The sequence below is a fragment of the Pipra filicauda genome, unplaced genomic scaffold (assembly GCF_003945595.2).
Source record: "Pipra filicauda isolate LSUMZ 115617 unplaced genomic scaffold, ASM394559v2 scaffold516_size422861_pilon, whole genome shotgun sequence".
NCBI lineage: Eukaryota > Metazoa > Chordata > Aves > Passeriformes > Pipridae > Pipra > Pipra filicauda.
In genome coordinates this window covers 211,356-233,125 of record NW_024104661.1, presented here as the reverse complement: position 1 = coordinate 233,125, position 21,770 = coordinate 211,356, and the positions used below count along the sequence as shown (strand labels likewise).

Sequence of the window (21,770 nt, the reverse complement as noted above, 5' to 3'; positions counted from 1 at the left end):
CAGACAGCAGATCCAAATTTTAAAAAAAATTACTCATGCAGAAAAGAAAAACACATATGCATTCATGAAAATTAAATGTAGTAAATCAGTGGATATGAGTACAAGTGGGTAGTTGTTGTAGACAGTTGCCAGGTGGCTGACTTTGGATGCAGCTTCAGAAGCAGCATTTGCAAATAATGATGCTCATTTGTCTCAAAGTCTATCTCAAAATTTGGAAGACTGTCAGCCACAACATGGCTTGTAAATACCTTAAACTGGTAAGTGGTGAGAGAAAAGGGAAGCAGGGGAAGAAAATACACACCTAGGAGACTTACTGGCAAGTATAAATATACCTCAGTTTACAGGTTAAATCTGTGAATATCACATTTAATACACTTCTGTCACCATCTTAGTAAACCATTGTTCTGTGAGTAGGTTACTGTCCTACAGTGTCAATCAGCCCAGCATTGAACATCCTGTGAATTCACTAGCACAATTACTGCTTTATTAGCATGCACTAAACAAATTCCACAGTTCCTTTCTGCCAAAGTTTATTAAAACAGAAGTGCACTGGCAGCTGTCATTTCCTAACAAGGCACATAGTTTTAAAATGCTGTGGTTTATATGTAGTGGGAAACTGATACATTGGATGTATCTTTAGAACATTTTGTGTAAGAAAAATAAATCCAAATGCTACTCTTTACGCAAAGCTTATTGTCTTACTTGAAAAAAAATAAAATCAAAAAGAATGTTTTTGCATTTGTTTTTAAATGTGTTGACTAAAAGCAGAAGGGCACAATATCTCCTAAGAATGCAAAACACAGTTTTCTCAGTTCAGAATCTTTTAGTGGCTTGCTTAATGTACTGTATTGCTTACATCATATGCATCCACATTTGTAAAACTTGTCTTCAAGTTAGACTCCTGATCAAACCACTGTATAACAAAAGCAGAAGAACACATTAAGATTGCAACCTGATGGAAGATCAGATATTACACCTGTGTTGTAACAAGGATCTAATCTACCTAGACTACTCCAATTCTGTCCCAGTGTTCCATGAAAGCAACAGGAACCTTCTTTTACTTAAGTGATTTTCTGACTTTTTTAAAAAAATTAACTTTTCTATTATTGATACTCAGAAAGTATCAGAGAAGAGCAGGCACCGCTACACAATCACACTTTTGGAACGAGGAGTCAGTGAGGTTTTGCCAAGTGGTGCAGACAGCAAAAATGTCTCTCAGGTGACTAAACTCCTGTCTCTGATTCCACACTTCCCTCCTGCATTTCCAAGTTAGGAGAATATTTGAAACAGAGCCACTGAAAAGTGTTTGCGGAAAGCCCAGCAGCTGGGGACTTCCAGAGATAACAAATTAGCACCAATAGGAAACAAGGGAAGCAGGTGAACATGGCTGTTGAAAGTTTTGGTGTTGTAGCTCAGTTTGTAAGTGCAAGACTGAACTCTAAAAAAAAAGAGTGGCATTGAAGTCTGCCTCAACCATCCTATAAGCACTGTTACACTGTTGGTATAAATAGGAGTTCGAGCACATGCTATGGTTTAGCTGAAATACTCCATAAATTCATACTTGACTCTGAGCCAACTTCCTCTTCAGGTGGAAGCTGACTTCACTAATTAAATTACTTTAATTAGAAAGCAGTTACAAGGTACTTACAGTAATAAAAAAAGTGAACCTACTACCAGGCAGGTTTAGCTATAGAGTTTTAAATCTAAGGTCCTAAACACTCCTACAAGTGTGTCCTTGACACAGACCAACTACAAAATCCCGAGTTTGGAGAATCATTTCAGTACCAAGCATGAAGACATTCTTGGGCTTTTATCTCCTGCTTTCATGACCATTATGTCCAGACAGTGATCTGCTGATATGCTTGTTATCAGCACTCATTGAGACTGGGCCAGTACATGGCTACATCAACTGATGTTATTGTTATAAAGTCAAACAAATGGCTCAGGAGCAGCTGTAGAAGATGCTGCCCCCATATTTCCCCTACCCTCAGCCTCCTCTGATAGTTCATGCCACCTATTTTAAAAGGCAGCCAGACAGCTGCTCAGCACTCCACAACCTCTGTTCTACTTGGTAATGAAGCCCTCGGAAAGATGAACTGATATTTTACAACCAAATTAACTTTTACATTAATGTCCATTGCTCCAGTGAAAATAATTCACACATGGAAATAACTGAACTCCTTGTGCCTGACAGTTAACTCCATTATGTAGCTTCCTTTTAAGCTGGTCAGAGTTCCTCTGTCTGCTACTGCTCCTTTGTATTCTCCCTTATAAAACAAACACGGTGACAGCAAGAAATGGGTACTTCTACTTTACATTAACATGGCACCTCCTGTCCAAAGACATTATTTCACTAATGAAATATCAGGCCACCACCAAAGAAAATGTTTCTCACCATAGCACTCATAAAACCAAACAAACCGTGGATATAATCCTACCAGTGCCTTTAAAATTATAGAACACAGCTGTATGTTTAAACATAAAGAATCTTTTGGGCAAGAAAGAAATAAGATCACATCTGTAGACTCCTTTTGAACCCCATCCCTCTCTCGGCTGGTAAATGAGTCTCCACTTCCATAAGCAAGCTGTGTAGGTCTCCCACAAACCTGATTCCCTGGTCCTCATGGAAAGCAAAGGGCTTCTGTAAAACAGTGCAGCTCCTGAGTTCCACATCAGTCTTTGTTTTCATACATGTGAACACAGCTAGATACATGCACCCAAACACATGTATCTGTACCTTCTGCTCCCTCCTTCTTCAGAGGCAGAAGCACTGATTGAGGAAATGAAGCGAACAAGCAATCTGTCCAAAGGCCCTTCTTTCAAAGGGAGCTTTAATGAGCTCTGAAACACTTGCAAAGCAGCCTTATTTTTGAGCCTTGGAGTCTTGACTCTCTAAGGCAGGATGAAAAACTCCTCAGGTAACCTGCTCCTGGTGCCACATGGAGTGGAATGCACTTGGCACAAAACCAAGAGCCTGACTCCATAAATTGCAGGGACTGGTATCTCTCACAGGAGGCAGCCAAACTCTTCCCTGAGTCATCTTCTCCTTCACCCTGAGGAGCCTTTCTTACTGGCTCTTATTAAAGCACAGCTTTTACTCTGCAACACTTTCGCTAATGCCTTTCATCTAGACATGAATAACAACTGCACAACATCCATATTCACTAGGCTACTGTGACAGGCTGTCTAAAACCAGCTAATAATTTACATGGAAATTGTATCTGTCAGAGGGTACCCATACGGCCAGTATAGTAGAACAATATTGAAACAGGCTCAAGAAATTAATTAAACCTTTTAGATGAGGGCTGCACAGTTCAGACAAGATGCAACCCTTAGGTTCCACAGGCATATGATTTTACAAAATTTAGACGTAACAGATTAACAGATTATATAATTGCATATGTTTTTAGAAACTGCCCTTCCAACCTGAGTTGCTTAAATACTTCTACTGTACTTAACATGCCTGAGAACAATAAAAGACATAATAAAGACAAAAGATCAAAATGTTTTCTAGCTTTATCATCATCATGAGTGGTTTGAAGCATGCTGCTGCATCACTGAAAAAAAGAAAAAAACAAAACAACTGATCCAGAACCCCCTTGTGATACTCAAGGATCTGGAATTAATCCAGTAGGTCTCTTTACACAGACTACTCAAGAATCATGGAATCATAGAATACACTGAGTCGAAACGGACCCATCGGGATCATCAAGTCCAACTCCTGGCCCTGCTCAGGGCACCTCAAAACCAGTAAGGTAAATTTTGAGCTGCTTCTGATCAATATGAAGCAAAAATGAGTAACTCAACACAGTTCTGAAAATGCAAGATATGCTTGTTTTTCAATTATCTCTGAAGGCAGCTGTCAGTAACGTCACTGACACCAGCAGTAAAGCTAAAATGAAACCATTTTAAAGATCAGAAGAAAAAACCCTAAATAGCAGCATTCCATTATAATTCCTGCACCAATTCCAACACATAGTGTCAACAGAGTGGTGGTGAATCGTGCCACATCCAGTTGGTGGCCATTGCCTAGTGGTGCTCCCTAGGGCTCAGTATTGAACCCAGTCCTGTTTAATATCTTTATTGATGATCCGGATGAGGGGATTTAGTGCACCCTGGGTAAGTTTGCAGACAACACCAAGTTGGATGGGAGTGTTGATCTGCTGGACAGCCTGGACTGATGGGCTGAGGGCAATTGTATGATGTTCAACAAGGCCAAGTGCTGGGTCTCACACTTTGGCCACAACAATGCCATGTAGTGCTACAGGCTGGGGGGAAGCGTGGCGGGAAAGCTGCCCAGCAGAAAAGGACCTGGGGGTTAAACAAAGTAAGGTCAAGGGACCTGCCCAGGAAATTCAGTTCCTGGGAGTAAAGTGGCAAGATGGATGCTGCCAGATCCCAATGGATGTGGTTAACAAAATAGCAGCTATGTCTCCACTGACCAGCAAGAAAGAAACACGGGCTTTCCTAGGTGCTGTGGGTTTTGGAGGCTGCACATCCCAGAATACAGTCAGATTGTAAACCTTCTCTGCCTTGTGAACAACAAGTTTTTGAACAGATCAAACAAGAGATTGTTCAGGCAGTAGCCCTTGGGCCAGTCAGGACAGGATGTAAAAAACGTGCTCTGCACTGCAACTAGGGAGAATGGTCCTTCCTGGAGCCTCTTGGAGATCATCATGAACCAGCCTGAAGGTGAATATTTGGTCTATCATCTGAAGAGGAGCAGGTGACACATGCTGAGGAAACCTCACCATATAATCAGCTACCAGAAAATGAAAGGCAACATGCTCTCTTCACTGATGGCTCCTGTCGCATCGTAGGGACAAACTGAACATGGAAAGCTGCCATATGGAGTCCCATGCAGTGAGTTGCAGAAGCCATTGAGGGATAAGGTGGACCAAGTCAGATGGCAGAGCTGAAAGCCATCTTGGGCCTTGAAAAGCAAGTCCTGTGGCGATATGATGCTCCAGAGAGAACTGAGTCCGAGAGTGGGACTCATTCCAAGAATATCCTCATAAACACCTAGGCCAGAGAGCACAGGGTATACCATATTCCCTGTCATGCACCAGCCTCCGGGAAAATTGAACAGTGCAATGGACAGCTAAAAACCACAATGAAGGCAATGAAGAGTGGGACCTTCAAACACTGGAATCTATATTTAGCAGAGGCCATGTGGTTAGTTAACACCAAAGGCTCTCCTAGTCAAGCTGTCCCTGCCCAGTCAGAACCCTTACATACCACAGATGGAGAAAAAGTCCCCATTGTGCATATGAGGAGTATATTAGGAAAGACAGTCTGGATTAGTCCTGTCTCAAGCAAAGGCAAACCTATCCATGGGATTGTTTTTGCTCAAGGACCTGGGTGCACTTGGCAGGTAGTGCAGAGGGACAGGGAAACACGACGTGTACCTCAAGGGGACCTGATTTTGGGTGAGAACAGCCTGTGATGCTGAATTGCATATACAATGCCAGTTGCTAAATGACAATGCCATTGTATACTGTACACACCATGGAGAAATGAGTATGGACCGCTCCACTTACACCAGTCATGGACAACAGGAATTCAACAAGTATTTTTGTTTGTGTAGTGTATACAGACATATATAGGTATATAGTTGATAGGTTGAAATCTGGGCATGTTATGGATGATATAGAATCAGGAGGAATTTCTTCTCAGAAAGGATTGTTAAACATTGGAATGGACTGCCCAGGGAGGCGGTGGAACCACCGCCCTTGGAGGTGTTCAGAAAACAACAGGACTTAGTACTGTGGTCACTCTGACAAGGTGGTGATTGGTCAAAGGTTGGACTCGATGATCTCAGAGGTCTTTTTCAACTTATATTATTCTGTGATTCTGTATCTTAGGCCCTTTGTCCTGCAAAGTTTCATGCATTTTCTTTGTACCTAGAAGCTGTCTCAGGAGTCCAAATCAAGATTATGCCCAAAAGTGTGAAAGGCAAACTGTAAATTCAGAAAACTTCTAGTTTATGTGCTCAAACTATGTTCAACATTCTTTCAGGAGCAAAACAAGATGACTAAAGTGGGGTCTTCTGTGAACTTGATTTCTCTTCCTTCCTCCTGTCTGCTATCATGGAGCATCAGATGCTCACTTATTTAACTTCACTTGTTCACCTTACCTGATTGGTTTTGATGCAACTGTTCATGTAAATAAAATCACTCAATTTTCTAAGTATTCAAAGATTATATTTTAAATTTGTTACTCCCAAGAGTGTTCACTGCATTTTTTTGGACTGTAAGCAACATTTTTTGAACATTAACTTACTTCTCCTCTTTATCAAAAACCCCTCCAACAAAACTCCACACGCAGCCCTAGAGAAAATAAAGAACAACAACAACAAAAAGCCAGCCAGGGTGGATACACAGTTCTTTTACAGAAAGAACCTGTTATAACAGTGTTTGCTCAGCACATGTCTGACGAAGCAGTTAGAACTCAGACACCTTCCAGCTCAACAATTTCTGGAAAAGAGCTCAAGGTTCAGAGGAGACACCACATCGAGTAAGACGTGTGCAGCTGCCAACAGTACACAACAACACCTGTGCGCTGGACTCATTAAAGATTGAACCAGGGAAGTCACGTGTGCTCTCAGAAATGGCTGACAAGTGCCATGCTTAACAACACGGCTCAAAAACTTCGGAAAAAGGCAGCAAAATGGAGTTACCTTCGGATGAGGAGGATGGCACTTTCACCAACATTTCTTTGGCAGACGATTCAGGTAAGAAACTGCAGTGCTCTACTGATACAATGCAGAATCCATGGGCTTAATAACAGCATTGTGTGAGCAGACAAATTTGTAGATCGTGATTACTGGGTACAAGGCACTTTTAGCAAATGCCTTCACATAAACTTTTTTTAGTTGTGTGGTTGAATAAGCCTTGTGATTTGTTAAGAATTGAGATTTTGGGGATATGGAGGGTACCACAGTTTTCACATATTAACATATAGTAATATACATTCATCAGCTGAGCACATAGAGCCTTACACTTTTTAGAGGGACAGTGTTACAGAATGGTTAACTCAGTAGTTACTACTATCAAATAAAATACAGATAATGTTCTGAACACAGAACAATAACCTCTTTGACATGCTCTCAGGAGAGCTCACAAGAAGTGTTGCAAATTCATTAGTAATGGAAAAAAGCTGATAATTTAAATTTCCACTATTAAGCATTTAATTGTTTTAAAAGAAACTACAAAGACTGCCTCCCCCACCCAACTTACAGAATAAAAATTACTTGGAAGGGGAAGTAGGACAATTCTACATACTGGAAAAATGAAGTAAGTTAATATGAATTGATAATAAATTATTTAGAAAGGTGTGGCCAGAGTATCAACTTGATCACGTCAGCATGGCTGACATAGAGCTGTGCTAATTCACAGGAGCTAGGAGGGCTTATTTATGAATAATACAAGTCCTATTCCCTCCCCACCCTCTCTTTTTTTTTTTTTTTAACATAAAGAACATTATTGTGCATGCTATATTTACCTCCTGTATAAAAACCAAAACAAAAAAAAAAACAACATTGAGTTGATTTTATTTTTAGAACACAATTTTCTAGCAATTCAATATTAGTGTGACGGTGTTGAGTTGGATATTTGAATGCACTTCATTTATACAGAATATAGCCTTATGACATCAAGATGTGGTTGACCTGAACTATTCACAAGAAGACAATTTGGCAGACCTTGGTCCAGGCTGTGCAATAATGAAGGGTTCTCCTGACAGTGAATCTCACTCTTTTCCTGTAGCAGGGTATAGAAGAGTAGGGAAAAGGTATCCTATGAGAGAGACACTGTTTCGTGACTTGCCGTGCAGCTGGTAACACCTCAAGAACAAATGAGGGGCAGCATTCAGTGACAAGATTGTCTTGTCCTTGCAAAACATCCAGAACTGAGTTGCAAAACTCCATTTGAGTTAGGGATGACCCCATAACACAGGATATGTTTGAATCTGTCCTGTCTCACAGATGGGTGGTTTTGCCATATAGCTTGCTTAGTCTTTCAGAAGTCAAGTCACTTCCTTTAGAAGGCAAACACCCACCAGCCTCCTTTACTGCTCTAACCTCAGCACCCTTGCAGCTTGGAAAATGGTATTACCCATGAGAAAACAGAGGCACGAGGTTAAAAACTCTCTCATTCAAGCACCTACTGACAGTGGGTACCAAAGTCAGCCCCTGAAAGATGTCACTGCTATGAACTGAGCAGTTCAGATTTACCAGACTCTCGATTGCAGTAATACACCCAAGGTCAGAGAAGGCTCATGTCCACAACACAGAGGACCACAAACAAGGCATCTTTATTAAAGATCTGCTACCAATATTACAGGTTTTCCCTAGTAGTGAGGAGGTGGGGACAATCACTCAGAAAGCAGAAGTAAAATCAGAATAATTGAAAATAAGTGACATTTTCAGGCAGGCTTATAGCTTGAAGGCACAGAGGGTAAATACAGTAAGTATCATGGTGAACATGATAACCTGGGTCCATTTCTTCTGCCAGATGGCAACACCTGGAGGTTAGAAAGGTATGAGAAGATCCCTAAACTATAATAGGAAGAGACTACGATACACTTTGTAGGAAACAGTCTTCCTTATCTCTCCCAGCTGAAGTTAAGACTAATTACAGTAATTCTAGGGCATTGAAGCTAACAAGCAGAGTGGGGTGGGCCTTATAGCTGTAACTGTAAGGCTGGAGAAGAACATCAATTCCAGAAGAGCAAGGAAGCTAAAAATCTACACAGTGAGAGAAACAAAAAGATTCCTTAGGATGGAAAACAGCAAGTTCAAGCATGGAATAAAGGAACTAGGCTTGCAGTATGTAGATCATAAGTGAACTTTGTCTGAGAATGATAATGATTTACATGCAACTTGAGCACATTTGTTATTGCATAAGGTTTCCCCTCTGTTTCTTAAAACACACTGGAAAAGATACTAAACAGACAAGCAGAACAACATGCTGCATATCTACAATCTGACACATAATCAGAATACAGCCTTCCTATCAAAGTTTCCTTAGTACAGTGAAAAGCCATTGTGTCAAAGCAACAGGGGTTACTGAGTCTGATTAACCGAGTGCAATGCAGGAATATTTAATAGCCATTGCTCTTTCAAAACAGCAATATTTCTCTATTTGTTAAGTATGCAGGTATCAAAAATAAAACACTTCCACGTAAATCAAGACAAAGACCAAATGGTAGCAAGACAGAAACTCCTCGATAAGTATTTTAATAGCAGTATCAACAGTGCATGAAATCAAGGAAAGCTTTTGCTAACGGCATTTGTGAAAATATTTTCACCTTTAATGAAATACCTTTTAATTTAGAAACTCATAGCTCTAGATAAAGTTCCCTCAAAACATGACCTACCCAAACAAAAACACAGAGGAAATTAAACCAGAAGTAAAACAAAACAGTGAGATGATGTCCAACAGCTGCAAAAAATTCTTTATTGTACTTCTGATCAATGCTGAATAAGTAAATCAAGGCACTCTTTCCTTTTTGTAAAGTACCTAGAAATTATCATACTCTTTTTTCCAAATACTCTACAGAAAGCCAACACTAATGACCACATTTCTCATGTAAACCCATCCTTTTAAAAGCAGATATAAACCCCAAAATGTTTGGGCCTAACTTACAGAAAGACAAAACAGTTTTTCATCTTAATAGGTTACCAGTAAAAGCTTTATGGAACCTTGCTAAATATCCTTCCAAAAAATCTAATGGCAAACCTATAGCCAATGATTACAAGGGGGATCATATTGTTAACAAGACAGTGTTAACAGTCATATATGTTGGTATTCACAGCCTAGAGCTGCAAAGGGTCCAGTTCCTCAGTCTGTTTAAAAATGGGTTTTTGTGGAGTCAGAGCAGAAACAAGAACATTTGCACTCATGCTCAATCTTGCAAAGGATGGGATGCAGCTATATGTAGACTATACAGCTATATGTAGCTATATGAAGGTAGGCCTCTTCAGGGGTAAAGAAAAAATATCACTTTCTGAGGTTTGCCTTTTGTAGACTTTCTAAAGAGGCTGCATTTTTTTATCCCAACTGTGTGCTCACAGGTTATGTCATCTGATGAGGTCCCATTCTCACTCAGGACCTAAGGCAAAACCAAAACAAGCACAACAACTAAGGACACAGACAAGAGTTAGAACAATGTAAGCCAAAGTAGTTGCTCATTTTGTGTCATTTGATTAGGTTGGAAAAAGCACAAACCAAGAAATACTCGAATTCTGCATTTGACAGAAGTGCCTAATTGGAAATTTGCACAAGGAAGTGCACAAGGCTACAAAAGCCTTTTGAGGTTACTCTGAAAGAGTAACAAGAATTGCAGAGAATTTGGGTGTAAAGCAACATTACATGAAAAAAACCACCTCAGAGTCTGTTAGTTCTGCAGAGAAACAAACCAAGAAGATTTGAGGTAAGGGGTCCTACAAGTCAGCATTGCAGGGAAAAAGGATTAAGCCATCTGTGTTCCTTTTTGTCTTTTTCTTTGTGGCAATAACTAGCCAAAGGAGGAAACAGTACAGTTCAAATAGCAAACTCATCTCAGAAATATGTACAATGCCTTCCTCAGTTAGAGGAGAGGAGAATACATTTCCATTGTAGTGGGGAACAGTGAAACCTCTGTCATCAGTCAGCTGACGCAGGCGCCTCTGGTGCCTGTAATGTTGCCAAAAAGGAAGTCAAAGGCTTGTTGGTTTGCTCTGTGTGCCATGGAGAAAAACAAGATGTACACCAGAGTTTTAGAAAGAGAAAGTCAGAAAACATTTGTCATTAGCAGCAATGGCTTAGAGTCTGAGTCCAGAGCAACAAAATCCTCTCCTCTCCACTAGTAACTGTACGTGTATGTGTATTCAGGTAAACTGTTAATGATGCTTTACATCCTGGGGAGATGATTGTATTTTAAGGAAAAAAATGCTCTTTCAGTGAAGCTGAATAAAATAATTCCTTTTGACAGTGGCATCAGCTAGTTTTAGAAAATCTAACTGGAACTTAGGGTACAAGTATATATAGATAATTACATTTGTGAAGTGAAATGTGTTGTTCCTATAAATTTAATATAATGACAATATTATGAATGCCTCCTCTGCTTTAACCAAATGCCTTAGAAAATATAAAACAAATTAGTAATAAAGAAAGGGTTTAGCACCTCTTCTTAGTTACATTCAAGTCAGTTTTGACTTCAGGAGCTCTGACACAGCACTAGAACTTACGAGTTCTCTTTATAACTCTTCAGTGAGAAAATCCACTCATCTGAAGCAAGTAAGCTAGTGTGACATGTAAAAACAGTTTAATAAACCAAACAGTGGAACATAACTTAGGGTAGTGTTCAAGTATTTCTAGTAACAAAGAGAATACTCTTATTTCTTCTTTCAAACTGCACAGTGCTATTGGAATGTTGTTATGCTGCTCCACAGAAGAAAACAATTTCCAGTGTTTGGGAATATTATTTAATTTTCTTAATAAGGTGTATGTTCTCCAAAGAAGAGAGCACTAAGTTTGCAAACAAAACCAATAAAAAAAAGCTCTGTGAACACAGGTTGTGGCCCATCTCTCAGCCTTGTGCTGCATATTCCAAAGACTTGAAGTTAACAGCCACGCAGCAAAGATGGCCAGTTTGCTCACAGTTACATATAATTAGTATTAACCTAATTAATTTTGCTCCTCCCAGTCAGTGGGGAAGCCATAGTGAAGCAAATGCTGCCAGATCCCTCTCAAACAGATGGCAGACTTTGGAAGGATTGTTTCAGGTTCTCCTGGGAATAGTCCTCAAGCAAGACTTGCCATCTAACAACTTACAGAACAAAGACATGACACTTTCTAACACAAGAGCGAACAAAATACTACAGGCTGATAAAAGCAAGAATTGTTATACAAGGGCTTGAATTGGCCACCCCCAGCCAAAGGGGACACCAAACACACCCCAAAATGCAAGGTAGTATTTGGTTACTCTACAGATATCATAGAATCAATTAGGTTGGAAAAGACCTCTGAGATCATCCAACCTTTGAGTGATTATCACCTTGTCAACTTGACTATGATATGAGTGCCATGTCCAGTCATTTCTTGAACACTCCCAGGGATGATGACACCACCACCACCTCCCTGGGCAGCCTGTTCCAATGTTATACAACCCTTTCTGTGAAGGAATTCTTTCTGATGTCCAACCTGAACCTCCCCTGGCGCAGCTGGAGGCTATGTCCCCTCCTCTTATCCCTAGTTACCTGAGAGAAAGGGTCAACACCCACCTGGCTACAACCTCCTTTCAGGTAGTTGTAGAGAGTGATGAGGTCTCCCCTGAGCCTCCTTTTCTCCAGGCTAAACAACCCCAGCTCCTTCAACCATTTTTCATAGAACTTGTGCTCCAGACCCTTCCCCAGCTCCACTGCCCTTGTCTGGACATACTCCAGCACCTCAATGTCTTTGTTGCAGTGAGGGGCCCAAACTGGACACAGCACTTGGTGTGTGGCCTCACCAGTGCCGACTATAGGGGGTCAATCACTGCCCTGGTCCTGCTGGCCACACTATTTCTGATACAGACCAGGACACCATTGGCCTTCTTGGCCACCTGGGCACACGCTGGCTCATGTCCAGCCAGCTGTGGACCAGCACCCCCACGTCCTTTTCCACTGGGCCACTTTTCAGCCGCTCTTCCCCCAGCCTGTAGCACTGCATGGGGTTGTTGTGGCTGAAGTGCAGGACTCGGCCTTGTTGAACCTCATACTGTTGGTCACAGCCTTTCAACCCAGCCTGTCCAGAGCCCTCTGCAAAGCCTTCCTACCCTCCAGTAGATCAACACTCCCACACAACTTGGTGTCGTAATATGCATAGCTGTGCCTTCCCTAGGGCACATTCTGCATTATAAAAGGAACCTGATTGTTTTGGTTATCCTCTAAATGCCTAAATCTTGAAATTTAAAGAGCACAAAAAATGTAACTGATACTATGTTACCCAGAGAGCAAGACAGGTGAGGTGAGGTAAGATATTTGAAAAACCAATAGGTAAGTCATGTGATACATTAAACTTCTCTTGTTTTGGTTGATTTCTCGTGAAAGAATACTTTGGGATGTGGGCTTTTTTTTCTGTAGTGTATTAGGTTTGGATGCGTTTTGCTTTGTGTTTCGAGGGGTTTTTATGTGTGTGTTTTTTGGGTGTTTGTTTGTTTAAAACTGCTAATGCATGGGATATTTAGAATCCTGGAATTGATTTCTTTGCACCAGAAAATAAGGGAGAGTTAGGAATGCAAACCTTTTTAAGGGGACACAGGATGATCTAGGCATCCTCTCTGTGGAATGTGCACCCACCAGTATCAATCCAACAGTTTTGGCCCCTGGACTGTGCAGATCAGGGTTGTGCACAGTAGAGTTGCTCCCTGCTGCCCCAGCACTTAAATATACTTTCCTGGGTGACAGGGGATGAAGGACAGGGAAAGAAATAGGGCAACGTGCATCAATCTTTCCACAATAAGGATTTGGGACACAGCCAGGTCACAAAGAAAACAGTTTCTAAATGTTGGGGCCAAGGAGCACGTGCCAGCTGCACAATCTTATCTATTAGGGAAAAGGAATTCATACTAAGCACTCAGAGCAGGAAGATGCACTGTGTGAGATCCAGTATGTCTGAGTTTACAGCAGTACAAACCCAAGGAAGCTTCTGTGCAACTGTTTAACCCAGTAACACATAGCACTCTGTAGACTAAAAACACCATCTGCTCTCTGCAATGCTGACAGTGGAGGCTCAGAAAAAGACAATTTTCTCTAAAGGAAAACCAAAAAGCCTCTCACATAGGTTAACTTCTGAAAAGGAGTTCCATCCTGCTGCTCATGCTCAAAAATCAGAGTTAAGAATCAAAAGAAAATACTACAGTCAGAAACCACAACCACACAAAGTAGAATGAACCCTCAATGACAGAGGTACCAAAGAGGAACCAGTGGGTAAACTAACAGCTCTTGAAATTATTTCTGTTTTGGCTACAATAGGATAGGAGCCAATATGTCTAATTTCCATTCTGTCCTGTAATTTAACATCAAGGATCTTCCCACTTTGCTCATTTTGGGACAGTTTAGACAATAATACAATATACAGCAAGAAAATAATACAGCAAGAAAATTGGAATTTCTGTAGTAGAGAGGTGCATTTCCCCAAGATAAGCCTGCAATATTCCCCCCTGCCTTACAGTATAAAACACAGCAAGTTCCTCACCAGATAAGCAAGCTCTCCATCCATCTGTATAAACCTGCAGACTCTGGCCATATTCTTTTTCCTTGTTAATCAAAGTGCTGGAGATTGTCTCATTAGAAAGAATTGTGAGAACCTGTTGATTGCCAGGCTTGCCACACAGCCGGTGCAGGAAGCAAGATGAAAACAGTGTGAGAAGCACTCGTCATTGTAAAAACAGCAATCAAGGAGAGTTACTAACAAGCTCCTAAAGCCCAGCAACCACCTGAGAGGACTGCTTGCAAGGAATAAGGATTGCTGTGTTTAAAACAGCCATTGTAGAGAAGGTGATATACTTCTGAGCACACTAGCTAATGGAACTGAAAACAGACTAATTTTCCAGTACAGACAGACAGCAGGACTCTAATTACAGTAATTCATAACCTGAATAGCATTCAGTCTAGTCTGAATTTATCTGATTGTAAGGTTAAAAAAGTTATTAACACAATGATAGTAATACTGTGGAGGCAGCCGGAAGATATAGATATTGGAAATACACACTTTCTGAAGTGTACTTAAAAATACAGTAGAGGGCTCACTTCCCAAATGCCTTTATCTTCCCGTGTATCTGCATAGCATCGAATTACTTATTTATAACTAGATATATTCCTGCAATTTAGGGATACAATATGGATATATTTCACTGCAACATATGGTTCAAACTACATGGTACAAAGGTACTACAAGTTATGCAGTGCAGTCACTTCAGTGAAGCCACTAAAATTAGCTCTGGTCCTGAATGTTTTTCATTCCTTTACTGTGGCTCACAGACTGTGCTGTGAGGTCAAAGCGAGGACCCTGTGCAGCATGTTATTCCCTCCAGGGAACTAGGGAAAGAACGAAGACACAGGAGTGTAGTTTTGGAGCTACCGAGCTATTAGATGAGAGTAACTCCGTGAAGTTACTTAGCTTCCTGCGTGATGTGATCTCTCATGCTGTGAGATCCAGAAGCAAGGAGCTAAATTACAATTAATCCAGATACTGCTGTGGAAAAGGCTTGCTGATCTGCCAGACTGGAAGCAGCTAAGCCAGTTATACATGGCACTGAACTGGCAGAGGTAAACCCTGATGGACTCCAGCTGTGAGGCTCCTCTCTCACAGAGCTCCACATGTGAGCACCTGAGAGTTCACAGCAGTCACACACACTGTCGGTTTTCTCTGACCTTCCTCAGGCTTTGCCAACCTACCTGAATCCGAAGGGGTTATCCACCAGGGAACAGCTGCCTTTTCTCGATTTCTTGTGAACGCTATGCAGAGCAACTGGCGGCCGAGGACCACTGCTCTGAACACCGGCAGTGTGTGAGCACAGAACAAATTAATGTTAGCATTTATTCAGAATCACAGACTGGTTTGGGTCGGAAGGGGCCTTAGAGATCATCCAGTTCCAACCCCACTGCCACGGGCGGGGACACCTTCCACTGGACCACATTGCTCAAAGCTCCATCTAACCTAGTCCTTGAACACTGCCAGGGATGAGGCATCCAGAACTTCAGGATGCACCAGTACCTCACCACCCTCGCAGTGGAAAACATTCTTCCTTTAATTTAATTTAATCGCGTTCTTGCTAGTTGCTTCCATTATCTTATTGGCAACCCGGCGGGATCTAACGGGAAAGGGCCGGGTGCGGCTCAGGCAACCCGTAAGGCAGGCACAAACTGTGACACGCCGCCCCGGCCGCAGGAAGGCAGCCTCTCCCCCCATACGCCGCCCGCATCCATCCATCCCTCCCTCCATCCTTCCTGCCCGCATCCCGCCCCGTGCCCGCCCCCTCGCGGCGCAGGCGCGGTGCGAGCGGAGCGGGGCCGGGCCGGGCCGGGGCGCAGCCCGCGGGGAGGCGGCAGGTTCGGAGCGGCGGGAGGTCGGGAGGGAGCGCCGGGACGGTGGGCGGGTGGGTCGGTGGGTGGAGGGAGGGAAGGCCGGGTGAGGGGGGGCGCGGGCAGGGCCGCGGCGCTGCCGTGTGGCTCCCGCGGGGCAGCCCCTCTGCGGCGCTGCCTCCCCCCGGCCCCCGAGCACGGGCGCTGCGGCCGGGATGGGGCCGGGAATTGGGGATGCGCGGAGCCCCCGAGCCGTGGGCACGCCTGTCCCGCGGGCCCGGGCACCGGCGAAGGGGGGTGGGAGGGGGACAAAGCGGGGCCCTTCCGCTCCTGCGTTTGGGAATAGCCAATTCCAGAATGATCGGTGCTGGGAAGGCGGCAACTACATCACCGGGACGGAGATATCTTATGCGTTAGAGGCGTCCGGATCGGTCATTTTTGTAAACAGAAGCATAGTTACTCGAAGAACCATAGTTACATACCACATAAGGCCCTAGGAAAAATAATTAAAGAATGGTAAGGAGTGTTCCTCTGCCTTAGGCTTAAGTGCAGGCCTTTCACTGCCAATTAGAAAAACGCACCTAAAAGCCAAATATAAAGGCAGTTCCATTAACAGTTGCCTCCATGTTCTTTTCTTTAAGCAGAGCATCTCTCAAGGAAACGCTCTTCAAAAGTGGAAAGAGCCCATTCTACAATGATGAATGCCGACATGGATGGTATAAGTTCTTAATGTTCTTGTTATTCTTTCTACTTAATATAATTTCCAACTGTTTGCAGAGGTTGCACTAAAACTCTCATGATTTATTGCAGCTGTTGAGGCTGAGAATCAGGTGGAATTAGAAGAGAAAACACGGCTTATTAATCAAGTTTTGGAACTGCAGCACACACTTGAAGGTTAGCAGCTTGACACATCAGATTTTTTACAAGCACACAGTAATAAGCAAAAGAAGAGAACCTCACTGCTCTGCCCTACCTTAGGCACAGTGTCCAGAAGTATGTCACTTAAAGCAGTTGAAGGTACATAGGCAAGATCTTGGAACTAGGTTTTTTCTTTCCTCTTTATGCAGAATTGTGTTTGCTCGACTCTCATAATACACATCAAGCAGGAGGGGTGATACAGTTAATTTGTTGCTTATTAGCTGACACACATCTTTGAGTCTGTTTCCAAGTAGCTGAGTTTGCAGTAGCTTAATTCAAAAATTCAAGAAAATAATAAAGTTACAGACTAGGAGTACGTTTAAGAAGTTTATCCAAATACTGTACTACAAAATAATACAGGAAGAGTGGGCTTTTGATAAAACTTTAGTAGCAGAATGTTAGTTTATATTACTGTGTTAACATAATACCTTAGGGTAACGTTTCCTGCATTAAAGGTGTGATGTCTGATATAGGCCCGTAGAACATGTTAATTATTGCATGCAACAGTGTCTAATACTTCTCTTATAATATCACCTTCGCAGATCTCTCAGCACGAGTAGATGCTGTTAAGGAAGAAAACTTGAAACTGAAATCAGAAAACCAAGTTCTTGGACAGTATATAGAAAATCTGATGTCAGCGTCTAGTGTTTTCCAAACAACTGACACAAAAAGCAAAAGGAAGTAAGGGCTGACTCATAGATGATGCTGTTGTATTGCTGCTGTCTTTTTTTGTTTTAACTGGCATAGGCTACATGAGCTAAAATACCTTAGTTTGTGGCTTACTGGATACTTAAAGATTATAAACTTCGGTGATAAACAGAATTAAGAGCATTATCATGGACAGGAGACGTAAGTTTGCGTATTAAGATTAAGCAATGTGCAAATGTAGTGTAGATAATTACTAAATTTTGATATTTGTTTTTAAAAATGAGCATATCTTGTTAAAAATCGGATTCAGTTTGTGAGGTTAAACAAAGGTCTGTTGGCACTCTTTGAGGTCTTAGGGTAGAGTTCTTGACTAGCAAAATAAGTTACAATATTGTGTTGAAGCCCTGTTTGATAAAAATATTCAGAGTCTAATTGCATCACTTTTTTCACATGAAATATATTTAATTATTGTGTAGTACTGTTCGTAGCTCTGCAAAGCAACTTAAAACAAGAACCTATAAACCAGTTAAGCATTTCTGTGAAGTAATAACAGTATGATATTGTTTGTAGGGCTTGCATACAGAAAAACACTTAAAATTTTTTGGGAAGGGGGAGGATAAGGGAAAGAGGAACAGGGCAACTTAATCAGGGAAATACCAAACTGATGCAGTATGGGAGTGTTGTAATATGTACACTTGAAACCATTTTCGCTTTCCCCTTTCCTCGAAGAACAATCAGGCACAGCATCGTAACGTATGATCCTCCTGAGGTTTTTCAGTTGTGTGATGAAGAGTTTTGTGAAAACCTGAGTGATTAGCTTTTCAGAAACAGAAGGTCAGCAGTGTTCCTCGTGCTCATTGTGAGCAATCTGCAGTGAGGAACTGAGAAGTCTTCTTTCCTTCCCACCTTTTACTTTCCTCCTGAAGTGCCAAATTTGCTTCAGGCCTCAGAGCAGATGTTTTCCTGCCCAACAGCCTGAGCTTGTGAAGTGCCTCTTGAGGCACTGCATAAAAACATGTAAGGCAGAAGGCTGCAGTGGAATGAAGGTGGCTTTTGCCTCTCAAAACCATGCTGCTCTGAGCAGTGCCTGGTGCCAAGGTGCTGTTTTTACTGGCTTGGCTGTTAGCAGGTTTTGTAAGGGAGTTTAGCCCAGATTATGGGTCTGAGCACTTCCCATAGAGGCAGCATGTCCAGCATAATCAGTATTAAGGGAGAGCAGAAGCTGAAATACAAACAATAATGTAAGTTTTATCAGTACTTAGTTGAATGTTTCATCTTGCCATACAGCAGCACTGCAGATTTATTTATGGATGTCAGCTAGAACTGAGTATCTCTTCAGTAATTAAGCCATTGTACTTGACCTTTTAAAAGGAAACCACTAATTCAAGGCTCTCTTTCAACCTAGCTGTGAATGAATCAATGGAATAGTAGAATAAATTCCTCTCAAACCCCAAGTTTCTTGGCAGCTAAGCACTGCTGTGTCTCAAGAGTAAGTTGACATTGTGAGGTTCTCCCCTCCAAAAGGTGAGGTTTCCCATTTCTCCCCATTTAAAATGGCTCTGCAGTGCTCACTGGAGTGTCAGCAAAGACAAAAGACTGCCAAAAAAGCACTAATAGTTTGCTCTTGAGGGCTGTTTACAAGTCTGGGTCAAGAAACCAAATGATGAAAAATGTTTTACCCACCAAGACACAAATGGGTGATACTCTTTGTGTCATGGGGTTCTTGTAAACGTCTAAAATGATTTTTAATCTTCTATGGACTACTCTCTCACACTACTGGAACTCTAAATTAATGCTAGCAGGTAGAGTAGATCACATGGCTAGTCCAGAGTTTGAGCATTAAACAAAGAACAGTCACACCAAGCACTTGACTTCTAAAGGTTGCATCGCATCACAGCCATTGTAGCTTTAAAGCCATGTCACTGCCCATCTCCATCTGCACTGTAGGAGCTCAGCTGGTAACAGAGCATGCGCTTGTTAGACTTCAGCAACTTCCCAAGATAAAGTAACCTTAAAATCCTGGGTTTGTATTGTAGATTGGATAGTGATACTTTATCCATCAGTGTGTATATAGTAGTTATTTCATCTCTATGCGATTTTACATCCCACTACTGTGGCCTTCAGTTAACTTATAAGCATTTTAAAGATGTTGTATTTCTGACTTTACACTAAATAAAAACTTTTGATTTGTCTTGATTAGTTTGCTTTAACATTTGTAAACCCTAAAACTTCTCACAGCCATCTGTAGTCGAAAGGTGGAAAAGCAGTAGGGTTTGCCATCATCTTAATGGTTTCTACATAGCTGAACTGTGTGAAAGACTAGATGAAATCACCAAGTATTAAGATTAAACCTGGGTCAATGACTCTAGTTTCAGTAAGGTTTCGGTTCCTGACTCACTTGCTATTTTCAGCCATGAATCTCACATGTCTGTATACTTTTCTGGCTAAAGAAAAAAGAATTGGTAGACTGCATCCAGTGTAGTCAAAAAGCTAAAACTTGCACCTTTCCATGTGGGAGGCCAAGTTAGAATACAGGAAGTGTTACCTTTTCCTACACAAGTTAGTGAGCTCTACATTAGACAGGAACCAGAATTATTACTTCATCATACCTTCATGACTGTGTATGCCAACTGAGGAGTAGCTTCATCTGTAAGGAAATAAAAGGGCCTCAGTCCTACTTGGCCTTCCCTGCATATAGACAATGTTCAGTCTGGTTATCTGGCATCCTCAGTAAGATCTTTAATGAAGCTACAGTGTAGCCGGTGGGAGTGAAGGCTGTGGAGATCTGATACTCATGGAGTTCCAAAGATGACTGATACTTTAAATAGTAAGGCACCCTGGAATTGAAAATCATCACCTTGTTAATTTAAAGCTCTTTCAAGCAGCCATGATAGCAAGATTTTTCCTGAAATACCTGTTCAGAAATAAATGGATGATGCACAGGAACTGTGGGTGAAATCTCAACGTTACAAGTACCAATGGACAGGGGAGGTTCCCGTTCTGCCTGGTTTTGTACATTTAGAGCCTCAAATCACCAAAGCTCTGATATTTCTCCCCTAATTAGCAGCATAAGACTAGATCCAAGTAAGCTGATATGCAGAAGGATGTCTTCCATCTCCAGGTTCTAGGTGATCAAAGTAATTAAGTCAGTATTAAAGTGAGAGAGGCCTTACAGAGTCAGTATTAGTGCAAACAGCACCCTTGAGCTATGGGTATCCACTGAGCAGTGGGTAACCCTTTTACCCATAATAAATGGCTCCTTTTTTTACTAAAGCGAGGTACAAGCAAAGATGTTGATGGGGCATTAATCAAGACTTTATGGGAACCTTAAGTTCAAAACCCCAAGGGAGGACTAGCATCCCCTGTGGGGTGACCAATCCCTGGAGTAACTAAATCACATCAAAGAAAATAACCCTCCAAAACCCCAAAACAAAAAAGCCAAACCCAACCCCAGAACCACACCCAAATGCTGTAACAATTCCAAAGGACTCTTATCAGACTCAGACATCATCCATTGGAGAGCTGAAATGCTCCCTGACAGCTCACAGTAGCTGTTACTAGCAGGATACTACACTGATAACAACTATCTATTGCTGTGGAGTAATCTGTAGTCTTCACTTCTTACCTTCTGCATGTAGACCCTAAATAAAGAGGTGGGAGCTTGCACTTAATGACACAAAAAGCCTCAAACCAAACAAAAAACTGAGACCTTTCCATGTAGTTCAAACTAAATAAGAGTCCAATATAATTAACTTCTTAGCACTTCAGAACAAGCACTTGAGGACGCTGCCTTTTTCATTAGGGTTAAGTAAGCATTCATTTCTTAGAGACTTCCATGGAAACTGCTGTGAAAATACTCCTTTTTTTATGTGAACTAAATTCTTGTCAGGCACAAGAAAATCGGTTAGAATCCTTATGAATTAATGTATTTCTGCTTGTTTACAATGTATAACTGCTTTTGGTAGCACCTTATAGTCCACTACTTCTACAGGCAGCTGTCAAGCAGCAAGAGGTTTCTGGCGACTGAATTTTTATTGTTCTTTTTTCATATACAGCTGAACTTTAACAAAACAAAGTTTCTTTTACAATATGCAGTTTATTTCAACTACATTATGAGAATGCCCAAGTTACTCACATCTTTAAAAAACTTAACCAT

General features: G+C 41.6%; 1 protein-coding gene and 1 long non-coding RNA gene across 3 annotated transcripts in view; one reads left to right on the top strand and one right to left on the bottom strand.

The window, feature by feature from the left end:
• LOC120324407 overlaps window positions 1–15,608 on the bottom strand; it is a 36,535-nt gene extending 20,927 nt beyond the window's left edge. The window contains exon 1 of the long non-coding RNA XR_005565692.1: window positions 15,422–15,608. This is a non-coding gene — a long non-coding RNA (uncharacterized LOC120324407). The remainder of the gene's footprint in view (window positions 1–15,421) is intronic.
• SCOC (short coiled-coil protein) lies at window positions 6,600–19,810 on the top strand. Of its 2 annotated transcripts, none has more exons than XM_027729726.2 (4): window positions 6,600–6,733; window positions 16,693–16,764; window positions 16,859–16,942; window positions 17,509–19,810. In XM_027729726.2, exons 1-4 carry the CDS (start codon window positions 6,670–6,672, stop codon window positions 17,649–17,651), a joined length of 363 nt encoding a protein of 120 aa, XP_027585527.1. In that variant the 5' UTR covers window positions 6,600–6,669; the 3' UTR covers window positions 17,652–19,810. The 2 variants fall into 2 exon arrangements, with proteins under 2 accessions (XP_027585527.1, XP_039242870.1); XM_039386936.1 differs by lacking the exon at window positions 6,600–6,733 and adding an exon at window positions 15,994–16,075.
• The last annotated feature ends 1,960 nt before the right edge of the window (window positions 19,811–21,770 follow it).